Raw genomic sequence first — 22,274 nt, forward strand, 5'->3', positions numbered from 1 at the left:
ATGTTGCTGTGTGGGATTTTATTGCAAGCAGAAGATATTTTGAAGTTCAAAGGTACAGCCACATTCAATGACAATTGGAAAGCAGTGTTCTGAATAGTGTTTTTATCGAGTTTTGAGAAAGCTGCTGAAAGGGATCAAACTCATCAGAAGCTAGAGTATGAAGAGATATTTTGGATGGAAACTGCAGAAGGAATTCCTGGAAATACAGATTTAATTATGGAGTACTCCCAATATAAAGCTCTGTAGAGAGCAAATGGAGAGATTGCAAATGGATCTGTAGGACCAGCTGATGAGTGAAAGGGCCACAGAACGTGCTGTATCTGAAATTGTTCAGCATTGTTCTCCAACTGGACTTTTATGTACTTACTTATTTTTCTGACTACCAGCATCAGTGAATGCATAATCCAGAGGCAGAAATGGCCTCACTGGGATTCCAGGCAGAAGCTTTGCAGTAGTCCAGGCTAATACCTTATTTCCCTTTCTCCCCTACATTTCCAAACCAACAGTGACAAAAATCATTATCTGATCACTGTTATAAACCAGGATCAGGAGCTAAGGGAAGCTGTAAAGCAGCTGTATCAAAATACAGTGTCATTAGAAAGACCTTCAGAACAGAGAGCAGCATTTTTACAGAAGGAAGAACAGGTTTCTCAAAGATGACAATAGCATTTTCACTAGAAGGAGGGGATGTATGCTACTCCAATCTTTTTGCTTTGTTGTAGCCACTCCATGTAGAGCTAGAAGATTTTGGTTTCCAGAAACATCAGAGAAAGATTTATTTTTTAAAAGGGGAGACAAAGGTTTAGGAATAGATGTCCAAAAATAAAGCGATTAGCCATTTTCTTTATATTTTTTTTCCTCTATCACCTTTTAAACACTGATTTAAACTATGTCAGAGATTACCATAGTAACCATTTAACCTCTTTTCAGAGCCTGTTGTGTTTCATTTTAGTTCAACAATGAGCTTAAACTGGTATCTGAAGCACTTTGCATTGTACCTGTGGCAGGAATTAGCACAAAATGCCCTAATCACAGTTAGAATCCAGAACATAAGACTGTATGTTCAGTTCAGAGGTATTAGACTTTTACTTAGTTTATGCTAATGTTTCAAAAGGGAGAGTACATGAATTTAGGAAGTATTCCAAGTCTTATTTCTAGGCTAAATGAACGACAGAGATAACTCAGTCCTGCAGTTTCCTGTTCTGTTGTATCATATAATCCAACCTTCTACCAAAGGCCAAAGAAATCCCTCACAGTGGCTGATGTGTTGTTAGTGTGTTACAGGTAACACAGCAGGGTAGGTTTAGTGCACTGGCACTTCTCTCCTCTTCCTTTTCTGTGGCCTTCTGCAGCTTACTTTGTGATTGTCACCATCATAACTAGAGAAGCATTCAGGGGCTGTCTGGCTGGCTTACTCACTAGAGGGATGGAGAGCTACTGTAGTTGTTTTGTCCCTTCCATTAGCAGACTTTTCAGAGTATGATTTTTTTTCTGTAGAGGGCTGGAGTATGATCACTGCAACAGAATTACTACTGCTGTGTCATTAAAGCAGAACACAACTCACTTTGAGTTACCATCATCAGTGTGCTGATGAAAGCCATTTCCAATATCGTTTTGGATCCAGATGTGTTCTGTATGTGCTTCTTGCTGGCCTAAAGCTAGAGTAAAGCATGCACCTGAAACTGAATCCAGTGACATGGAGGTCAAGATGTTTTCCTTGACAATTATGTCTGCAATAACAATTACAGAAACAGTGTCAGAGATAGAAGTTTCCTAACTAGCAGTGAGAGAGTGAGAAGTTGTGTTATTGCTGCTTGGTCAGCCACCTGTGTTTGCCTACAAGAGAATGGAATTGGGAGGTACTGCAACATCCACTAACACTGATAAAGGCAGCTGCATTTGAGAACCCTTCTCTTTGCCTTTCTCTGCTTGTGGCTGACCTCAAGTTCAAATGTCTTCTTCTTAGCCAAAGAGCTTGCCATAAAATTCTGCCTCAAGTCATTCCCTGTACCATTGCTGTTATTGGGTTTACAGCTTGCTTTAGAACATGACACTGCAGCTTTGCAGTGCCGTGTTTGGGTAGAGAGCACTGAGCTTCCCATCGGATGCTTGCTATTAGGTGCTACTTAAATTATTTCTGGTTGCCTGGAATCCAGCTATTTTACCTCTCTTTTTCCATATCTTCTTCAGTAACTGAAAATTTACAGGAGGACCTCTTGTTGATGAGTGGAGCCTCGGCTTCAAAGCTGGCAGCAGCTCATTTTTTTGGTGTGCCCTGAGGTTGGCAGCTGACATCTCCTGTCTGTTAATGCCCAGTCCAGATTTAGGAGTGGATTATGCTGAAAGTGGTTTTACTCACTCAGATTTGCACATTAATTATCAGGACAAACATTAATTTTCTGTGATTTTTTAGAGCAGACAAGTTTTCTATGGCATGTGGGTCATTTATATTAGAAAACATTCAAATTTGCTTTCTGCAAAAAGTCTCCTATTTCAAAAAACCTTTGTTTTCTTTAGAAATAGTGCTAGTTCCGATCAATTAATTTAGACATTTCTCTAAATTAGGTGGTATTATTTGCCCTGAATCTGGAGGACTCCTAGGTCTTCAAGGAACATTTCAAAGAATGTCCTGTAATTGAACTCAGTCTAGGAAACAGGCAGCATCCTGGAGCTAATAGTGTTGTCCCAGTGCCAAGTTGGAAGGAAAGTGGCACAAGGAAACCCCCCTACAAGCTTGAAAATTAGCCCTTGCTTGGTTTTGGAGCAAGGAGCTAGAAACTCTTTGATTCTCAGCCCTCAGCAGTGTTTGTTATAGGCAGCGTTGCACCTCCTCTGGAAAACTCTTAGAGGGCCTTTAAAACCAGAGAGTTTGAAAGTGTCTGATTTTAAGACAGAAGTAGATGAAGAAAATAACACATCCTTTTATAGCTTTGGCAATACTCTGTCTCTCTTTAAAATGTGTACTTTATTTGTTACTTGAATGTTACTGGATTCTACTCTGTGGCTGATTCTTGATATGCCCTTCTTCAGTAGAGTCAAGCAATTTAATACATGATGCTTGCTTTCCTCTACATTACTTACTCACTGTAATCAAGTCAAGTCCAATCCTCTTTTCAGAAAGCTGCAGAAATTATTCTTATATGTTTTTCAAAATCAAGTTTCCATTTTTCCAATAGGAGTCATGACTTTTTACCTTCTTTGTCATTTTCAGCACCTAAAAATAAAAATTATGTACACAAGAGCTGTGTGCCATATACTTTATTTCTTTGCCAGGCAGACAAGTCACAGCCTCTTCTGATCATGTCTACTGTTGATTGTTTTGCACAGCATTGCACTAGCAGTTCATGGTTTGTAGCTTATGACCCTGAATCCTCAGCAGGAGGTATTGCTTTGTAAGATACCTTTTCTGATTCAGAAGATACTTACAAAAAGTCTGGAGTTCTTTGTCTGAGGCTGTAAAAAATTTGCTTTCAGCTGTATGAAAATGTCCTCTCTGTAGGAGAGGTAATTGATTAAGCACTGTCTTTCTGACAAACCTGTTGCATTACTATTTACTGTTGTATCACTTACCTCCATTGTCAACAAAATATCTTCTCCACCTATAAAAACAGCAGTACACCTTGAATGGAAAAAAGAAAAAAAAATGTGCATGCTTCCTTCCAAGCAAATTTCCAATCTTACCAAAGAGGGAATCTGATTTTAGTTGAAAAGACCATTTTTTTTCCATAAAAAAATGTGACTGCACATTCCTAATATTTTATATCCTTTAAATCAACATTATTAGAACTTTTATGAATTCTTCTTTTGTTTTATCTGTGTTTGATAAAAGACAAATGACTGATAGATACCACCTTTATCCTATTTGGCCTTTTCTGAGTAAGACAAGTAAAACGTTAGCACTGTTTCAGCCTTATTTCCCTTGTGGTCTAAAATTTATTAAAAAGGAACATCATTGAGCCAGAGACCTTATGATAAGTGCAGTCTTCTGTCCTAGATTTTTAGCTAACTGCAATGAACTCTTTACTGAAGAGATTAATACAGTTGAGTGTGTGGTTCTGATTGCTCTGATGACCTTTGATGAGCTGCCTTGTCTTCCTAAAGAGACTTTTTCAAAGTGAAATAGTGAGGAGAAGTAGAGTAACAAAGAGGAGTTTGCCACTATGTATTTATCTAACACTTTAATATCTTTCAGTAGTTTCATAAAAATAAATGTTTGAATGCTTAGTTGAAGAAGTGGATAGAAGCCTGGTAAGGGTAAATCAGTAGATCTGAATATGTAGCACTGGTTTGAAGGACCTCATTCTTGAACTGAAGACAAATATTTAATATGCTGAAATTAAGAAATATAATACAAGGCATTGTAGTAGAAGATGTGTATTAGTTCCTTCATTTCAAGTGGAACCAAGGCCAAAAATACTGAAATTATTTGAAAGAGTATTTTACATATTTCTGACTTCCCTCAAACTAGGGAGCAGTAGAACAGGAGCTTTTCTGAGCTTTTCAGCTTGCCTCTTTTCCAGCTGCATATGCTTTACCCTTCCTCATGTTTAGGCAATTCTGGTGCTCTGGAAAAAAATCTTCAGTACAAAAATCAGTAAAAATAGGACAATGTGAGAAAACTTTCTAAATGAAAAACAGTGATACAGAAAGGGACTTCTAAGAAGTCCTGCATGTGCTTGTAGCATAAAAGCAATGAATGGAAAAATAATATTATATTGGCTGGGGTGAAATTTTACATGAAAGAAAATCTTCACCTTGATAAATTGCAGGTGGAGAACTCTCTTGCTATAAGTCTTCACCTATCAGCTGTTAACTTAGATCAGCTGTCTGTGGTTTTCCCATTAGCAAATCCAGTTCCTTTTCATCTTGCTGTTCCAGTCCTCAGTGTGCAACCCTTTTAAGGTCACTGCTGCAGTGCAGTGGGAATCCTTGTTTTTCTGTGTGGCTAAGTTGTCTTTATGTGAAAATAAAGGCACAAACTGGTTTTGGTACAAAACTTGTGTTGCCTGCTGCTCTGGAAGTTGGAGAGCAAGGTGAGAAAATTTCTGAGTGTGTAAAGGAATGCAGTGTCTTAACAAAGATGGATCCTCAGATTCTTGCCCTGTTCAGGGAAGCCCTTGAGCACATGGTGGGTCATCATGTGTTCTGTTTGGCCTGCCCCTAGCTAGCCAGCAAGCTTCTAGTTTTAAAGCAATGTATTGCCTCTTTCCTCACTGCCAACTTAGAAGATTTTGGAGGAGGCTGCTCTGTGGTGTGGGGTTTGTGATGGGGGTCATGGAAGGGAGCTGGAGGTAGTGCTAGGGGATATTATGGAAGAACATGAAAGCTGAACTGGTACTGCAGCAAGCAAGAGAGGAGAGAAAGGGCTTCAGTCAACATTTATTTAATGGCTTAGTAGTAGATCTTACTGTCTTAGTAGTTTGTTGAAGTTTCAGGAAAGGGAAGAAGATGGTGCCTGTGAAGGTAATACATTAATTGGTTTTGCAGAATAAATAGAAACATAATGCTATATGGCTCCAGTAATGGCAGCACTGATTTTGTCTGATAGTCCTTCCCTGGTGCTGATGAATTTCAGCAGTAGTTACCAGCAGCCATAGATGATTAGTCATTCCATCATACCAATCATTCCCACTTTTACTGGTTTGTTCAAATCAGCTTGTTTCTGTCTTGGAGTAATCAATAATGGATGGTTGTTGTAGCAAGGACTGTGTTCATGCCAGGTTTTTCATACAGTACCACATGCAGTCATACATCTTACAAGGAAGAAATTGCTAATTACTTTGATTCTTAATTGCAATTCTTTACTGTCTACTGATTCTGTATATTTTTGGATGTATGCTGTAATTCCAGTTCATAGTCTAAAGCTTTTAATTCAATCACCTTTGGAAACTAAAGACACACTTGGACACTACATTAACTGAGCATTGAGATGCTCTTACTACAGGAAATTTCAAGTCGAGCAAGGGAACTGTAGTGTGGCTTCCTATTACCCTATCACAGGAGGACAATGACTTTCTGTAGAGTGACTGCAGTGCATATGTAATATTCTAATAATTAGAGAAAAGCTTTGTGATTTGACTTCTCACAATGTCTGATAAGCCAAGAAAAGAAATCAAATGTATTACATTTCCTTTCAATGTTGTACTTAAACCACTCTCTAGAAGACTGGCCTTGTGACATACTGTAGTTAATAAGTTTTCCATGCTGTCAAAAGTAATAATATTAGTGTGCCATTCAGTTAAATTAATTTTGTTTTGTGCACTGGCCTGCATAGATGTGAGTGACATTTAGAAATATGATCAGGCAGGAGCTGAGGAGAAGCCAAGTGGCAAAACAGAGAGACATGCAATCCTTATAGCAGAGCAGCCAGCTGCAAGCATTTGTGGTTAGGCAAAGAGTTATGGCAAACCAGGCCACGAGGTTCAGCCATATATGAATCTTTCATTCATTCCTCCCTTGCTCATTTATTTAACAAATTCATTTTCTCCTTGTTTCATTAAGAACTTGGTGTGTTTGGCAGCATGGTGTCTTGTCAGGAAATCAAAGAGTGCAGTTTGGGTAGTCTTTGATTTCAGCTGCCTTCGGCCACAGCACTTCTCATTTTGCAAGAGGCATTTGATTGTGATGCTTTTAAACTGATGACTGTGAAGTGTCATTTTCTACTAATAATAACAGTGTTTTCTCTTTCCATTTTCTCTGCTTTTTAGAAAGCAGTAATTGAAGTACTCTTTCTAAATAGTTAAAAATATAATAAGTGGACTAGAAGGAGGAAGCTGACAAAACCTAGTTTGTTAATTTTTTAATAACGTTGATTGGTTCAAATTTATTGCCCAAATTGCTTTCAAGTCCAATTTACCATTATGTTGGGGAATATTACATAGTTATGGCAGTTAAAAGAAATGCAATCCACTGCTTTTTATATATATTGCAGTGAGAGGACAGAGATGTGTCACGAATTTCTGTTTCAAGTAGTGCTGTTCAGAGGGGGCTGGGGGAAAGAAGGAGAAATAAACAGATTTTTTTTCTTTACAGAGAAAGACCCTGAATAGGTCTGTTCCTTTTAAGCAAAGGTAAAAAATAGTGCTGGCAAAGAAAAAAAAGGTTGTAACACAAAGAGTCAGAGTAGGACTGTGGTAGGGAAATCAGTCAAAAGCAATATGCAATTAAAGCCTTTCTTTTAGCTCTTTCTCACTTATACTTTATAGCATGTAGGCATAGACTGTATGCCTACAGATACCACCTCCCAATACCTTTAATGTATTCACTTCATTTGAAAGAGTATTCTATCTGCCCTAGAACTTCTCCCTTTTAAAATTTGACTCATGGGCCTTTACTGTCTGCCCTAGAACTTTTTAAAATTTGCCTCGTGGACCTTTACTTCTATTTCTGTTTTCTCTTTGCCTAATATCAGTCTCCATGCCACGTCTTCTTTAGCCTGTTGTCACTGCTAGTCCCTTTTCTACAGGGTCCAAAGTGAGCCCTATGGATCTTTGCCTTGAGAATTCTGTTTCTTCCAAGGTCTCATGCTATAACCTATTTCACTTTTCTGCTTGATTTATGTGTTAGATGTCTTGTAACTGCAGTTACATTATCAGAGGCTTCCTTTTGTGGCCAAGTGTGCACATTTAAAGGGAATGTAATCTATGAAGACTCTTCTAAAAGAAAAAGTTAGCAAAAGCAAACAGGAGAGACTTTTGATCAGACATTCTGTAGTTCTGTGTTGTAAGACAAAACACAGACTGATCATAGAGCAAAGAATCGTGCAGCAGGGCACTTGTCCATATTTTATTGTTTTAAAATAGTTTCTTTAAAGTTGCAGTAGGTGCAATCATGAAGATGGCTCTGCCTTCTCTCCAGAGGCTTTTCACACTTATTTACTTCCAGCTTGGCTACTGTGTTCATGGGCATGAAATTTTTTCAGACAACAAAGGAATTACTGTGCTTGTCAGATTAATGGTATAGTTGTTAAAGCCCTTAGGTTTATATTGACTGGATGTCTAGATAACATTTTGCAAGTCTGAAACAGGTACTTCTGCAATAAGCCTTTTGCCTGAAAGGGTTGAGAGAGTTCTGCCTCCCCTCTCTGCTCTTGGTATTTTATCCCAAAAGTAGTGCACAGACTTTGGGGTACGATGGTACTTGGTGTGCATCCATGTTCATGTGATAGTCTCCAACGTGCCATAAGGGCTGACATGTTAGCTCCAGCCTTTCTTCCCCTTCCTTATCTTTCCCTGCTGCACCGTCTATTTCTAGCCTAGTTTGTAAGACCATCTATTTGGTCTTACAAACTGAGGACTAGGAGTTTCTTGCTCACTTCCCACTCCTTTGCCTAATTGTGGCAGAATCATCTTCATATTGTGGGGTCATCTCAACCCTGATTTGCAAATATAAGAGGAAAAGATTCTTTCTTTCCTGGTTATACCTATTGCAGGTTTGAAATGTTCTGCTTTGTTCCTTAACCATGTATTTATCAAAAATGCAGTGTCTTTGAAACTAGTAATGTCAGACAGCTGTGGCAGCAATAAAGTTTCATGTTTACTGGTTTGTTGGGCACCCTTTTATTTTCTTGATTTCCCTTCCCCAGTGTGATCCCTGTTTGCTCTATGAGTGTGGAGGAGCAATGTTTTCACAATTCTAAATTCCAGCTATGTGTAAAGGTTGCTAATTCTACCCACTTGCTACTATGACTTAGTTGAAGTTGGGACCAGTCTATGTCATCAATTCCTGCATCCATGGTTCTGTCACTAGTATTGTTGTGGCACCTTTTGAGACTTACTGTAATCATGCCTTTCATGCCAAGGAAAGGAATTCGATGGATTCAAGATCTCCATGTGCAGACAGCATGTGGTGGCCTGAAAGTTGTATGAAGTCCATCAGTGTGGGAATTGGAGAGATTCTGAGATTCCAGAGGTTCTGTCATTACAGTTTTACCTAGGTTCCCTGAATTTGGAAGAAACTAAATTAGCTCATAATCCACAGTTATGCTGTCCCTGTTTTCTCCACAGTTTTAAAACATTTTGGTAGCTATGAAAACTAAACAGTGAACATTACAAGCTTTCATTGCAAATATTGATTAGGGTAAGATGTACTATTTGGGGTCTTTGCCCATAAATCACATCATATTGTATTTCTCTCAGGCTTATGCAAATATTCACAATCAAAACCAGGTACCAAAGTTGGAAACCCACCTCATTGTGTTTATGTTCTTCCTATACTAATTGGTTTTGAGTCTTATATCCAATTAGGGGAAAGCATATGGTGCTGTGGCTTGTTATTTTGGTATTGCTTTAGTAAGAGAACTGCAAGCATCAACTCTCTCATAATATCTTCCACAAAAATGTAGAGAATGTTTACATTAATGACATAGATATGTCTTTTAAAGATTCTGCAGTACAAATGAGAGCAATCAGCACAAAAAGCGTTTTTCTTTGTAGCTCATTGGGAAAGTGTCCTATCGAGGCAAACATGATTACTGCCAAGTAGGAGAAGAAGCACAAAGCAGGCAGGAGCCACTTAAGAGTCATTTCTAAAAAGTCTGGGTTCTCAACAGGACTAAAAATAGCCTTTCCTAAGGTGGAGAAGTGTTAGCAGCATTGTCTCTGTCATTTATGTTCTGCTCCATTGCATCCTCTTTAAAAGTAATGAAGTCATGAAGTTGCTTAGATGGAGAGAATCTTTTGATTGGTGTATAAGCATTATCCATGAATAGGTTAATGACTATGAAACTCCCAGCTGGAAGTTTCTAACACTAACATACAGTTTCCATCAGAGATCAAAGTAATTTACTAGCATAAATTATTTATACACAGGGCTGAAAGAAATTAATAACAACAATAAGGCATCTCCATGGGATAATCACCACACCAGCAGCACTCATCTGTACCATGTAGCCCTGCAGGGGTTTGTAATTATCTCCTGCAAACCACACCTATTGATTGGGATTTTTAGCTTCATTGCACTGCTGCCATTTCCAGTGCTTTGCCTGACAAATACTTTTTGAATTTTTAAGGAAAAAAAAAATGTTGCAGTCATGCAAAGAGAAAAGGTTACAAGAAGTTGTAGAAATGCAGTTGATATAGATTGTCATACCAACAATGTGGTTGGTGCTAAACCTGATTCAGAAGGCATTTGATGAGGTGCCTACATTTTTCCTTCAGGTTTTTCACTGGAATTAGCCCATCATCTGCTCCATTTCCCATGGTTTCCTGGTGATCTATGGAAAACTGGCTGTTTGCGTGATGCTGCCTTCTTTGTGTTTCCTGCAGCTGAAATTACATTAAAAAAGGCTAAAAAAGCATTAAATGCCCTCTGAAAATTACTCTTCTGTATAGACAATTTCAGTATTTGCACAGGAGCATAACATGATTACAAACAGAGGAATGCTGGTGAGAGGTGATGGTCTCTGTGGCAATAGCTGTTGAGTGTAAAGTACTTCCTTCAGCTACTGCTGATGCACTCAGATCAGAAGCAACAATCCTAACACTATTTTATGCTTTCTAAACACACTCTTGTCTCAACACTAGATCTTAAAAAAAATAAAAGTGACCAAACAAATTAAAAAAAAAAAACTAAAAATGGAAACAAACAAAAGCTAAAAAAGCCCTTACAAATATCCACTGAAAAAAAGCAATTAGAAGCATGGTATTGATTTAAAAGGGGACAAAAGTTCCTATGCTGCTACAACTAAAGCTCTGCCAAATGAATCTGGAGATGAGGCAGAGCCCTTGAATATTGGGTAATGTGTAAGTACAGAGATCTCTAAGGGAGGGACTAACAGAAGCTTTCATCTATACCTTGCTTCAGTCTTCACAGAGCCCCATGAATCCACAGGCAAATTTGAGCCAACTCTGCAATGTAATTGAGCAGTGTCTGTGGAGAACACCAGGTGCCTGGTTGATCTGTGATCATGATAACACAAATCAATAAGCAATTGATTTCTTTTGTTCTGAACAACCTGCAAGTGATAGATCAACTTCACTGTTACCCTATCCAATATGGACTTGCAAAACCTAATGTCAGGTGAACAGGAACATGTTTTGCTGTCACTGTGCCATTCAAAGCTCAGCTAAAGCCAGGCATGAGCTATGCAGGCTGCATGGCTGAAGTCTGTATTTTCATGATCTGAATCTGTGCTGGGATTTAGGACACTATATGCAGTCAGGCAGGAATAGTAAATTCTTTCATGCCAATGCAGTCCATGTTCTGAAAGACATCTAGGGTTGTTCTAGATATGAGTAAACTTTTTTTTTTTAATTTCTGTAGTCCTTTAGAAAAAGGTAATAACATCATTCTAGCCCGTCTGGGTCAGATGGAGGTCTCTTCCCCAGCTACTCACTTTGCAGCCTGAAGAGTCCTAATCTGCTTACATGTTCCTTCTGCAGAAACTGTGTCATATCCTTGCTTATTCCTGCTGCTTTTCTTGGAATCTATCCCAGTTCTACCATATCCTTTTGAGGTGAGGAGGACACCATGAGTTTTCAAGATACTGGCACAAGTGCATTCTGACAGCATTATTTTTATACAGTACATGCATTTAACATCATGAGCTATTTTGTTTGTTCTGTCTAAGCATTTCTTAACTACATGTAACTCTGCTTAGTCTGTATGTTTCCTGACCACTGGTGATTGCTGAGATGATGTCTGGCAGGGAGCTATCTATTACTATCCCTGGATTGCAGTCCCAACTTGAAATAATCAGTTTAGAATCTGTCACTTTATAGATAAAAATCTGTTACTTTATAAGTTTTGCACGTGGGCTGTCTGTTCTGTAGGAAGTATCCACTACATCCATGAGCATGTGAGCGAGTTGCTCTCAGTTGTGTCTAAGAAAACTCTGGAAGCAAAGAGATATGATCATAAAAATGTATATTATACTCTACTATCAGAATAAATTGTGGAAGTAGATATATGCCATAAGAACTAATGCCTTTGAAAGAGGAGCGGGGCTGTCTGAAATTTTTTATTGGTCTGCTTGATGTAAACTCATCCTTCTTGTCTCAAAAACATCCTTGTTAGCCCCCCTAGAGATACAATGGGCCTTGAAGGAAAGGAGGAAAGCAGCTTGGATCATCCAACTCATCATTTATAAGCAATATCCTCCCTCTCTCATCTGCAAGTTCCTATCTCTTATTCATCCTTTTAAAACAAAGTTCCTGTAATTCTGAACATCATTCAGCTTTTCCCTCTTTGCCAGGACTGTGAGGACAATATTAAGCAATGAATTGCAAAAGGCTGCATTTGGCAGGATCTCAGATGATGGGCTGGAAGGCAAAACCAAATCCCTCCAGCTACTCCTTATGTGAGGAGGGATGTACTGTGTCCTTTCATGGTCTGTCTGCCTGGTTTTTTCCTCTCCAACAGACAGGAGACAAGTCTTTTTTTTTATACTGCATATTTTGTACTTTGTGGGATTTTTATACTTTCTGCTTTTGTGACAAAGTGTGATGAGAAAGATCCATTTACTGTTTCACAGAAAACAGCCTAGTAGCTGTGTGTGCATGTTTCTTAACAGATTTCCACTGAAATGCAGCCAGAAGAAAACAAAGAAATCCTGGCTTTTAGTTCAAAGAGCAAACAGTATTTGTGGGACCCCTATTGTCAGGGTGAAATTGTGAGAAGTATCACTTACTTTCTGGCCAGCACATATCTTGTTATTTGGTTGTATACAGGATAGTTGCTGCAACAGCCTTGAGGTTATCAAGGATTTAATCTGGACAATTTGTGGTAGTTTTCTCAATATTGTTCATTTGAATGTTTTCTTTAGCAGTACAAGTCAGAGATGTAATCCTGCTGATTTTCTCTGGGGCTTTCAAAACTGCATTTTTCAAAAGGTAAAAAAAAAAAATCATTAAAGTAAAACATCATGTCTTGTTTGCCTTCACAGCAAGAGAAGCTGGGTGATATCTGCTTCTCTCTCCGTTACGTGCCTACTGCTGGCAAACTGACTGTGGTCATTCTGGAGGCAAAGAACCTGAAGAAGATGGATGTTGGTGGACTATCAGGTATGTGTGTGAAAATCTCCTTGAAGATTTTGCAGGCTTGTAAAGGCAGAAAATGAACTAGTTTTCTGTTGGAGGTCTCTTGGCTGAGAAGGTAAGGGCTCTTGCTCCCTGTCTGAAAGATGTGGTTTATGTTTTCTTGAAAGTTAGGGCATGACTGAGTATATCAGAACTAATTCTAGCTTAAAAAAAAAAAAATCACAAGACATTGCATTCCACTCCAAGACAAGGTCTGAAGTGTTACACGATCAGATGACAGTGCAAGCTCTCTGTACTTTCCTTCTCTCCTGTTGCCTGGAGATAAATACAGACTATTCAGGCAGAGAAAAAAAAAATCTAACTACAATTCCTATTGTCTCTTTAATCTCACAAAATGTGAGCATTTCACTTCACTGTTGCAGATAATAGGTAATAGAGGAACTCACCACAGGTTGCCATGCTGACTGCTGTTTGGGGTGCTAGGAAGATTGTTTCTGCATCTGAAGGGCTCAGGTGTGGTTGCTTACACTTGCAGAGTTAGGGGTGCTGTGCATTTGTGTGCACAGCAGAAATCAAAATGACAGTCTGGTGCATGTGGTAGGCAGTGAGGCTGGTACATCCAACCTGCTCAGTACCTGCCAACAGCCCTGGCAGCCTTTCCATGGGGTGAGGCTGTGCACACTGTGTGTGACAGGGTGTGTGCCACCACTGAGGGAGGCACCTGGGCTGTGTCCCAGCAACCTGGTGCAGCTCCCTGTAGGTTTCTGTTCTCTGCTGCATCTGGAGTTTGGACACAAATTACTGTACAAATTGCCAATTAGTTGAGACCAAATTAAATAATAAGATGCGTTATAAGGTGAGGTCTTTCCAGGAGAATTTTGGTTTGTCTGCATTCTGTTTAGAAGAAACAGTTGCTACCTACCATTAAGGCTATTTCCAGCACAATTCTAGGACTGAAAACTTTTAAAGCAGCCACTAACACATAGATGATGTAATTTCTCATTTTGATTTACTAAGTGACAAGAAAAAAAGTGTTTTGCTCTTACTTTTTTATAATCTTAGCACAAGGTAATAGCTCTATGCAAAATAAACAGAAATGGGAACTTAGTGAAAGCAGCTCTGAAGGTTTTATTTACCACTCTTGATGCGTACCTGGAGGACCTTGCTATAGTGTGGGGAAACAAAGTCTTCTGTCAATAACCAGTTATTTTTTGGTCTTTGTTTTACTTGCATCTGAAGTCATCCACTGCACAGCAACAGACATAAAAGTGAAGGACATGCAAGTGTTGTTGTAGCTGTTCCTCAATAAAGTCTGGCATTTTCTCCTCCACAATGGACACTCGATTAAGACACACCACTAATAGTTTCCCTCACACTCATAATGAACAAATTGCAAATTAATGTTCATAAGCACATTTGCTCCTAATGGTTTCCTAATGAAAGATTAGATTCTCCTAATGACAAAGCATGGGGATTTTTGACTGAAGGTTACCTCTGACAGGCAGAGCATCTCTATCCTTTTCCAGACTTTGTGAGAAATGTGATAGATAATGGGTACTCACCTTGTAAGGAATGAAAGAGAGAGGGACAGGGGATGCACTAATGAACTGAAGAGCAACAAACTTCAGATGGAAAATATAGTACATTGTGTTGGAAATACCTATGAGGAAATGAAAGGACTTAATCTCATCTGTGTTCTGAGGCACATAGAGGACATTTAAATTTCTAGGGAAGGAGAGGTTTTGTTCTCAGTTTTTAGGGCCATGCCAAACCTGAAACATCATGTTCTCTTGGAGACAAACAAACCCAATGGGATACCATAGTTGTAGCAGGAATTCAAAAGTCACTGACAGTGATAAGTGGCAGTTAGTGTGGTATTCCTGGGGCAGTAATTATAGATGAAATAATGTTGGTTTAAAGTAGATCCAGTATCTTTCATTAGGGAATTTATCTTTTGAATAAATTATGCAGGAACAACTTTGGAAATCAAGCTGAGGTTCTGTTGTCATTATTCACACTAAATATTACATACTCTCTAAGTGCTAATGAAGGTGACAGGATTTTATCTTGATTAGAAAATATTTTTCCCTAGTTTTGTTACTTTCTTTAGATACTAAAATGTCTTTTCATATTATAAATCTGAAAATTTAGCATGACAGTGCAGGTGGGAAAAGGTTAAAAATCAAATGTGAACCCCAACTTGAGAGTTAACTATATATTTAACAGCACCATTAACAAGAGGTGAAAATGCTGTAGTTGACACAGATGGAGGAAACAAATCTTAGCAATTGGTCAGAAATAGGCAAAAAATACCTTTTTTGTTGTTGTTTTGAGCATGGAATATATATTTTAATTATTCTTTCCTATTTTTGAGAAGATGCTGGAAAAGCAGAACTGAGATATTTGGAAAGGGTTCTGCTTTTCTCTTGCACCCATCCTTTCTTCTCTGTGAAGTTTACCTGCTTCACAGAGGGAAGGAGCAAGGCCCTGGCTCCTGCAGAGGGAGCACTGACAAGCTTTCACAGCACAGTGGTGGGCAACTTTGTGGCTTCCTTCTGGCTGCTTCTCTCCACATCTCAAGTATTACTGCTGCTAGTAAATATCTGCTATACCATTGCACCTCAACAATGTAGGAGGTTTCAGCATTTACATCATCTTTAGCCCCCAAACAAAGAACCAATCACTGTGGCTCAGTAGTCATCTGAACTTCTACCACTCTACATAAATTTATTAAACACATAATTGTGGTCAATTTGGCTTAAAAACATGCTTGATTTTCTTTTAACATGTATATTTATGTTTTGCAGCTAGAGAGAGCCCTGTTACAAAAGTACCCAAAGCAAGAGAGATTGAAGTATGTTGAGAGTGTTACCTTTCCTGGCATTTTTACAGGACCTCAGCTGGTAAACCTTAATGCTCCTAGTCAGCATCTATATCATACTTAATGGTTACTACAGCTGCTTTAAAAATAAAAAACACTTTATAAAAGCATTCATCACCATCATTTTTCATAGATTTCATTAATAGTCAAAAGCCAAGCATAAATTACTTTGGAAACAGAAAATAAAAGACAAAAAACTAATCATCAAATTCATTAGACTTACTGTAACAAAACCATATCACACATCTGAGTAATAAACTCCCAGATCTTAAACTTAATTTCAACGTCAGGCTGTGACTTGAGCAAACCCTGGCTCAAACAATGAAACTATTGAGCCTGAGCTCATCAAGTCACTGCAACAAGTGGAAATTATTACTTCTGGTGAGCAAGGGCCTCTGGCAAGCTATTATGCATATTCTAAAATGGCATTGTAATTATTGAAATTATATTCCAATGCATTGCTAATGAATCTGACATCTGGAAGGTGATGTGTAGGAATTAAGGATACGAAGCAATTTTTTTTTATCTGAACTTGGTGGTCTTGGGTGGCTTTATAAGCATACTTCACCTAAAATGTCTATGAGACTTAGAAGCTTAGGTCTTTCAGGGAGCTTAGAGTCCCAAGTTATTCCATTGGTTAAATTTTGTTTTAATTTCATTTAGGTGATTTGCAGAATTGGAAGATTTCAAAACTGGTTTGGGGTTTAATCTCTCCAAACAGTCCTTAAATACATAGTTCAGCTAATTCCTTGGTAAGGGCACAATGCAGCTTGCCAGTGCCATTCAGTTCACAATGGCTGTCTGCTAGTTGTGGTACTTATTAGGTTTGTGATCCATTCTGCTTCAGAAAAGGAAGGAATTATCTGCAGCTCCCCTCTGACATACTCATCTAAATCAAAGTAATACTGATTTCAGATACAGATTTAAGTAAGTTTGGAACTTTATTCTAAATTCATTTTCATCTTATTTGTAGTTGTAATTTTAACTTAATTTTTAAAGTGAAATTGATTGTGTAGCCCTTAGTGCATTTGAGTAGTAGCTAAATGTGGTCTGTGGGATAAATATGGTGAAATAGGAAACGCATACACACGTTTGTACAAGCAGTTCTATAGATTTCCATCTATTTAGCCATACCCTCCATTTGTATTCAGTATTGTTCCTAACATTAAAAAAAACTTTCATATCAATTTCCATCAGCTTTCACTGCTTTGACTAAGCCAATCGTTGAAATAAATTACCTGAATACCTTGAAAAGCATTTTTCCCTCTAAACCCTTCAGGAGTGGCTGGGGCTGGCTCTTAAACAGACTGTTTAAGATAACATAAGGTGTTTGACCACTCAGGCCCTTCAGCTTAAGTGCCTTATTTTGGTTTTGATTTGGGTTTTTTAAGAACTTCAGTGGCTCTGTATATTATGGTGAAATACTGGTTTGTATCAAGAAGTCAGCCTTTAGTAAGTGTAAGACTTAATACATCTTGTCATCTTTTCAGGATTAATTTCAGTATGGTTTATTCTTTCTAAAAATCTTTGAAAGGTAATGTGATTTTGTTCTTTTTTTATTATTGTAGTATGCTTAGCTTTTAGCCAGTATATTTACCAGGAATGTATCCTGGAAGCAAGCAGCACACCCTTCCTTTATGTCCTCAGCACTGCTGCCTCTCAGCACTCCCCATTTCAATGGGGAGTGGATGCCCTAACTGGCATGGGCTCAGATATTGAGTTTAGGAATTGTTGCCAAGTAACAGATACTGTAGCAGACTCTAAATTGTACTATTTAGTGCAAATTAATGCTTAGAAAGAACTGCAAGGAGAATAGGATTGTCATTGGATCCACGTGCTCTTCCTTCTGCAGAAAGCTGTGGATATAGTTGTGAAAAGAAAGCAGCCCATAATCGGGCCCATTATGTGTGGAAGCTAATCTCAGCATTTATGAGTTATAAATAGAAAATACACAGCACCCCATTGTGTCTGCCAAGTAAATACTCTGAACCATCTCTGGGGACCAAATGCTTCTCTAGCAGGAATAGCTTGTTTTCTACAATTCAAAAGATTGCATTCACATTCAAAAGGCTTGGTTCAATGTCTTAGTTAAAAGAATTGAGAAATTAAAAATTATTTAGAGACCAGCTCTTTGAAGACCAAGTGAATGCTCATTATGCAGTCAGGGCATTCACTTTAATAACTTCATGAAAACATAAGAAACCTTAAAAGCTGGCTAACATGATTGCAATATTATGGGAGAAGAATACACCATTAATGTCATGGTCTTGCTTTAAGCCCTATTGTAAGCATAACTCAGCAAGTATTGAGGGAAGAGAAAACAGCCTTATTAAAAGGTGAAAGTAAAAATAAACCAATAAGCCACCACCACAGCTGTATTTTCAACTAGCCTAACCCTAAGGAATCCAGGAGAGATCAGTACCAACAAATATTTTAAGATCTCTACTTAGTGGGGGGGATTTCTACATCATATAATATGTCAGAAGCTCTGCTACAGCAGCAGAACTTCCAAGAGCAGCTGCTGCAGCAGTGCATCTCTCACGCTCCAAAGCAGTCACACAGCATTGCACTCAATTCATTGTGGGCTCCTACAGTGGTGATGGCGTCATTCAGCAAATCTCCAGCATGTTAAAACCTTTCTCTCCTGACTGAAAGAACATTCTTGTGGGTGACATCTTCCATAACCCTGGGCAGTAGGTGGACAGTGTCCTGAAGTGGTCCCTCCTCAATAGTTAAGGTATTAGGTGGTTGTTTCTTTTAATTCCAACTCATCAAGACTTTGACATCAAGTCATCTTCTTCCTCAGTTTAAAAGCTGAAGAAGGAAGTGTCAAAATCAACATATTTTCCAAAGTACAATGTATTCATCATGGAAGCTGTGTTATAGGATACACAGACTCATATTTCAGGGCGTTTTGGAAAGTCTTAAGAGGAAATTGTCAGGTAACTGTCCATTTTGTAGTGAGTCCACAATTTCCTCTGCATCATATGCTACAACTATTGCACACAACAATGTATTGTATTAGGTGAACAGTCAAATTTGTTGATTCATGCAAAGAAGCAGAGCCAAATTGTTGTGCTCTTTTTTTTATTATGAGGAAAATGAGGAAAACGAGACCATTCTTTCACAGAGTTGTACTAAACCTGTGGGCATTTCTGTAAGAAACCTTAGGGCAATCACTGTGCTGAAAAAGTGCCTTGGCTCAACAGCTGTATGAACAGCTTCTTGGTGTGAGAAAGGTAAGGTTATTTCATGTAGACACTGACCAAAGGTACAGGTGGTCAGCACCCAGCTGGCTAGACTCTGCCAGTCAATAGTCATCATTTTCTGGCATTTCTATTGATTTCCTCCTACTTCCCTTCCCCAAAACAAAGAATATGAAGACTTCTTATTCCTTTATTTCAATAGCCACAACTAAACAATGCATTTTATGTTTGTATGCCTGTTTCTTCCTGATTAAATTATAGTAAGTTTTTATTTGGTTGTGCAGTCCCAAAGCAAGTGTAAAGATGTGTGTGTTAATTGTCTCATTTTCATATAAGTAATTAATGCTTTAGGTCTTCAAGTTCCTCAAGAATTTCATAGCAATGTGAGTGGCTGTAAAATGGATGTAGAAATACAGTAGATAGATTCTAGAATCCTCAGGGAAATTAGTCAGTTCTCTTACAAGTAAATTTAATTTCTTTTTTACTCTCTGAAAATTGCAGCTGACTTTTTTTTTTTTGTAATGGGCTTTAAGAAAAAAACAGAAACTAAAAAAGGAAAATATCTTTTTAATTTTTCTAACTACAGTTTAGATAAGTGAGGAAAGGATAAATGAGGCTATTTCCTTTTTACAACAGTGTAAAGTCATAAAAAAACAGCGTCTTAAAAACAGCGTGATGAGTGTTTTGTTAGCCCTATTGATGCAATTGAGATTTGCCAAAGTTTGTGGCACTGTCTGAAGAACTAGAAACAGTTTTAAAGTTTTTACATTACTTTAAGTCCCAAATGCATCTTTTGTTTGTTTAATCCCATGTGGGTAGAAAAATAATTAGTTTTGCAGTTATAGTTTGCTTGTTATAGACCTCCTGCTCCTGTTTCCAGTGTGTAACTCCTTTATGTGCACATGTCAGTGGAAAGAAACATTTCACAAATTAGACCCTTGATCCCAGATTACTCCTGAAAGGAGCAGGGGCTGTATGCTAAGTAGGTAACTGCACATTTCTCCTGGTGCACTGCTGAAAATGTCTGTGACAGTGGAGAATGCATGTGCTTCTTCAGCATAAGAGAGATAAGAAAACAGGTGTTTGTAGATCTTGGTTGAAATCATTACTTTACATAGATCCTTTATGGGTCATAGCTGTTCAAATCTGTTGCACATTTGGCACGTGAAGCTCTCCAGTGGCAGCTGCAAGATGCTATTTGGCAAAATGAAAAAGAAGCTTTCCCCTTGCCAGTTCCAAGGTTTATTTTCCAAAACCTAACTAAAGGTGAAAGTCAAGTCCTGCCCTGCCTTCTGTTGATGCAGCTCCCTAAAAAGGTCCCATTACCCTTCTTGAGGTAACAGAAGAGATGTAAAATCTTGTTGCTGAGATTGAGATGCCAAGATTCAGTTTTTCTCATTGTGCCTTTTGTCTCTCTGAGTAGAGTAATATGAATCTCAATGGGGTTCTCTTTCCAAATATTTAATTCCTCACTCTCACTTGCATGATGCTATCAATGAGGTAGGAAGGCCAGCATTTGAGCCCTGTCTTTTCCCTTCCAGCACAGGTCACGCTGCTTTAGAGCCACTTTGCTCTATTTGAGACAGTCATGAGCTGGGGGACTGGGGGGGCAGTTTGATTAACTGGCAACAAAGTGAATAACCAAAGCCTAGAAATGCCATTTTTCCCCAATAAAGAAGGAATTATGTAGATGGAAGTGAAAATTATCTGGGTTTTATTCCTGGCTATTGTTTTTTACTTTGTCCATTTGTTTATTAGCTGTGAAAGTCAACACAGTCCCTTCTTCATGAAGGTTGTCTTTAGCATGATTAACATGCATGTGTCACTTCTGTGAAATCTGCAGATGTGTGGAAGGGGAAGGTAAGGCTGGGTATGAATGAGGGAGCTAGACAAGTAAGCCCTTTATTTAGATACTGATTTAAGACACCTAAGGTGATTTATTTTACAAAGCTGAAGAGAGGAATCTGGTCTCTTTTTTTAAACTCCCTTAACAGTGTGATGAGTTGTGAAGCCAAAACTGGGTTTTCTTCCTCTGTTATACCAGCCTTGTTGATAAGATGGAGCTGGCTGTGTTTCTCTCATCCCAGGCACCTATCAACAATACAATAAAATAGTAAAACTGCTAATATGGAGGGAACAACTCCTGGCATTTTGTGCTTATTAGTGCAGTGATTCTAGTCCTCTCAAGTGTATGAAGTTATCTTTTTTCTGTCTTCTTGATGAATATGCTGTTGCTCATTCCCCACATGAATGCCTTTCAATTCTGCTCAGCTGTCTTCAAATGTTACAAATAGCAACATTTTTTACTCTATTTAAATCAAAGTAATTTCTGTGCAGGGGCTTCTTGTTGCATCCCATCAAATCAGATGTTAATGAAATAATTACCGAATAATAAAATATATAACTCTAGTTAAGGAAAGACAAAAAACAAAGATAACACCTGTCCAGCATATGTACTGACAGACAAAACCTTCTTTATTTGACTGCAATCTTCAAATGTTATGTTATATAATTGACCAATATGGAATGGATAATATATAGAAATTTTCTTACCAAATATGCCTAAAAAGAAATCTGTCGTTAAAAAATCCCATCCACTGCAAAGGTCCTCTGTTTTCTGCCTCTTTTGTGAAAGCAGAACACGGGATTTTTAAGATCTGATTTTGTGAATTCCATCTCAATGTAATCTCTCATGTCTGAGTTTCTCATAAATCAAATAAAGATAGAGATATACATTATAAAGCTATGCATTATCTTATACTAGGCAGATCCAAAATTTAATTCCTGTCCTATAAGTATGAGCATTTTGGGATCCAAATGTAATCTCTGCAGCTCAGCAGCATCTTTGTAGGAACATCTTCAAGTCAGAGAAGGAAGGGGTTCTGTTTAATCCCAGCTATCAAACCCAATTCATGGGCTCTCCTTCTCCAGATTCCCAGTGGTATCACAGGACACTTTACATCTACAGGTCTGCAGGTTAAATCCACCTTTCCAGTGAATATGATAATGTCCTAGTGAGAAAAAAGCATCTTAAATTCTTTTTGAGCCTTTTCAGAAATCTTTGCAGCGCACCTGGCTCCGGGGCCAGTCTCATTCCAGAGCTGTTGTGGGGGGATGCATTGCTGCAGTAAGTCCCAGGAAGCAGAGTTGAAGTACTCAGCTGTATCTGTTGCCTCCCATCAGCAAACCATCACATGCTTATCAACATCT

At 38.3% G+C, this 22,274-nt stretch overlaps 1 protein-coding gene across 1 annotated transcript in view; it reads left to right on the forward strand.

Moving 5' to 3' along the window:
• Positions 1 to 22,274, forward strand: part of SYT1 (synaptotagmin 1) — a 253,467-nt gene that overhangs the window by 190,077 nt on the left and 41,116 nt on the right. The window contains exon 8 of the mRNA XM_009086709.4: positions 12,884 to 13,001. Within this exon, the coding sequence (XP_009084957.1) occupies positions 12,884 to 13,001 (118 nt within the window). The remainder of the gene's footprint in view (positions 1 to 12,883; positions 13,002 to 22,274) is intronic.

This window comes from Serinus canaria, chromosome 1A (assembly GCF_022539315.1).
Source record: "Serinus canaria isolate serCan28SL12 chromosome 1A, serCan2020, whole genome shotgun sequence".
NCBI classification, from domain to species: Eukaryota; Metazoa; Chordata; class Aves; order Passeriformes; family Fringillidae; genus Serinus; species Serinus canaria.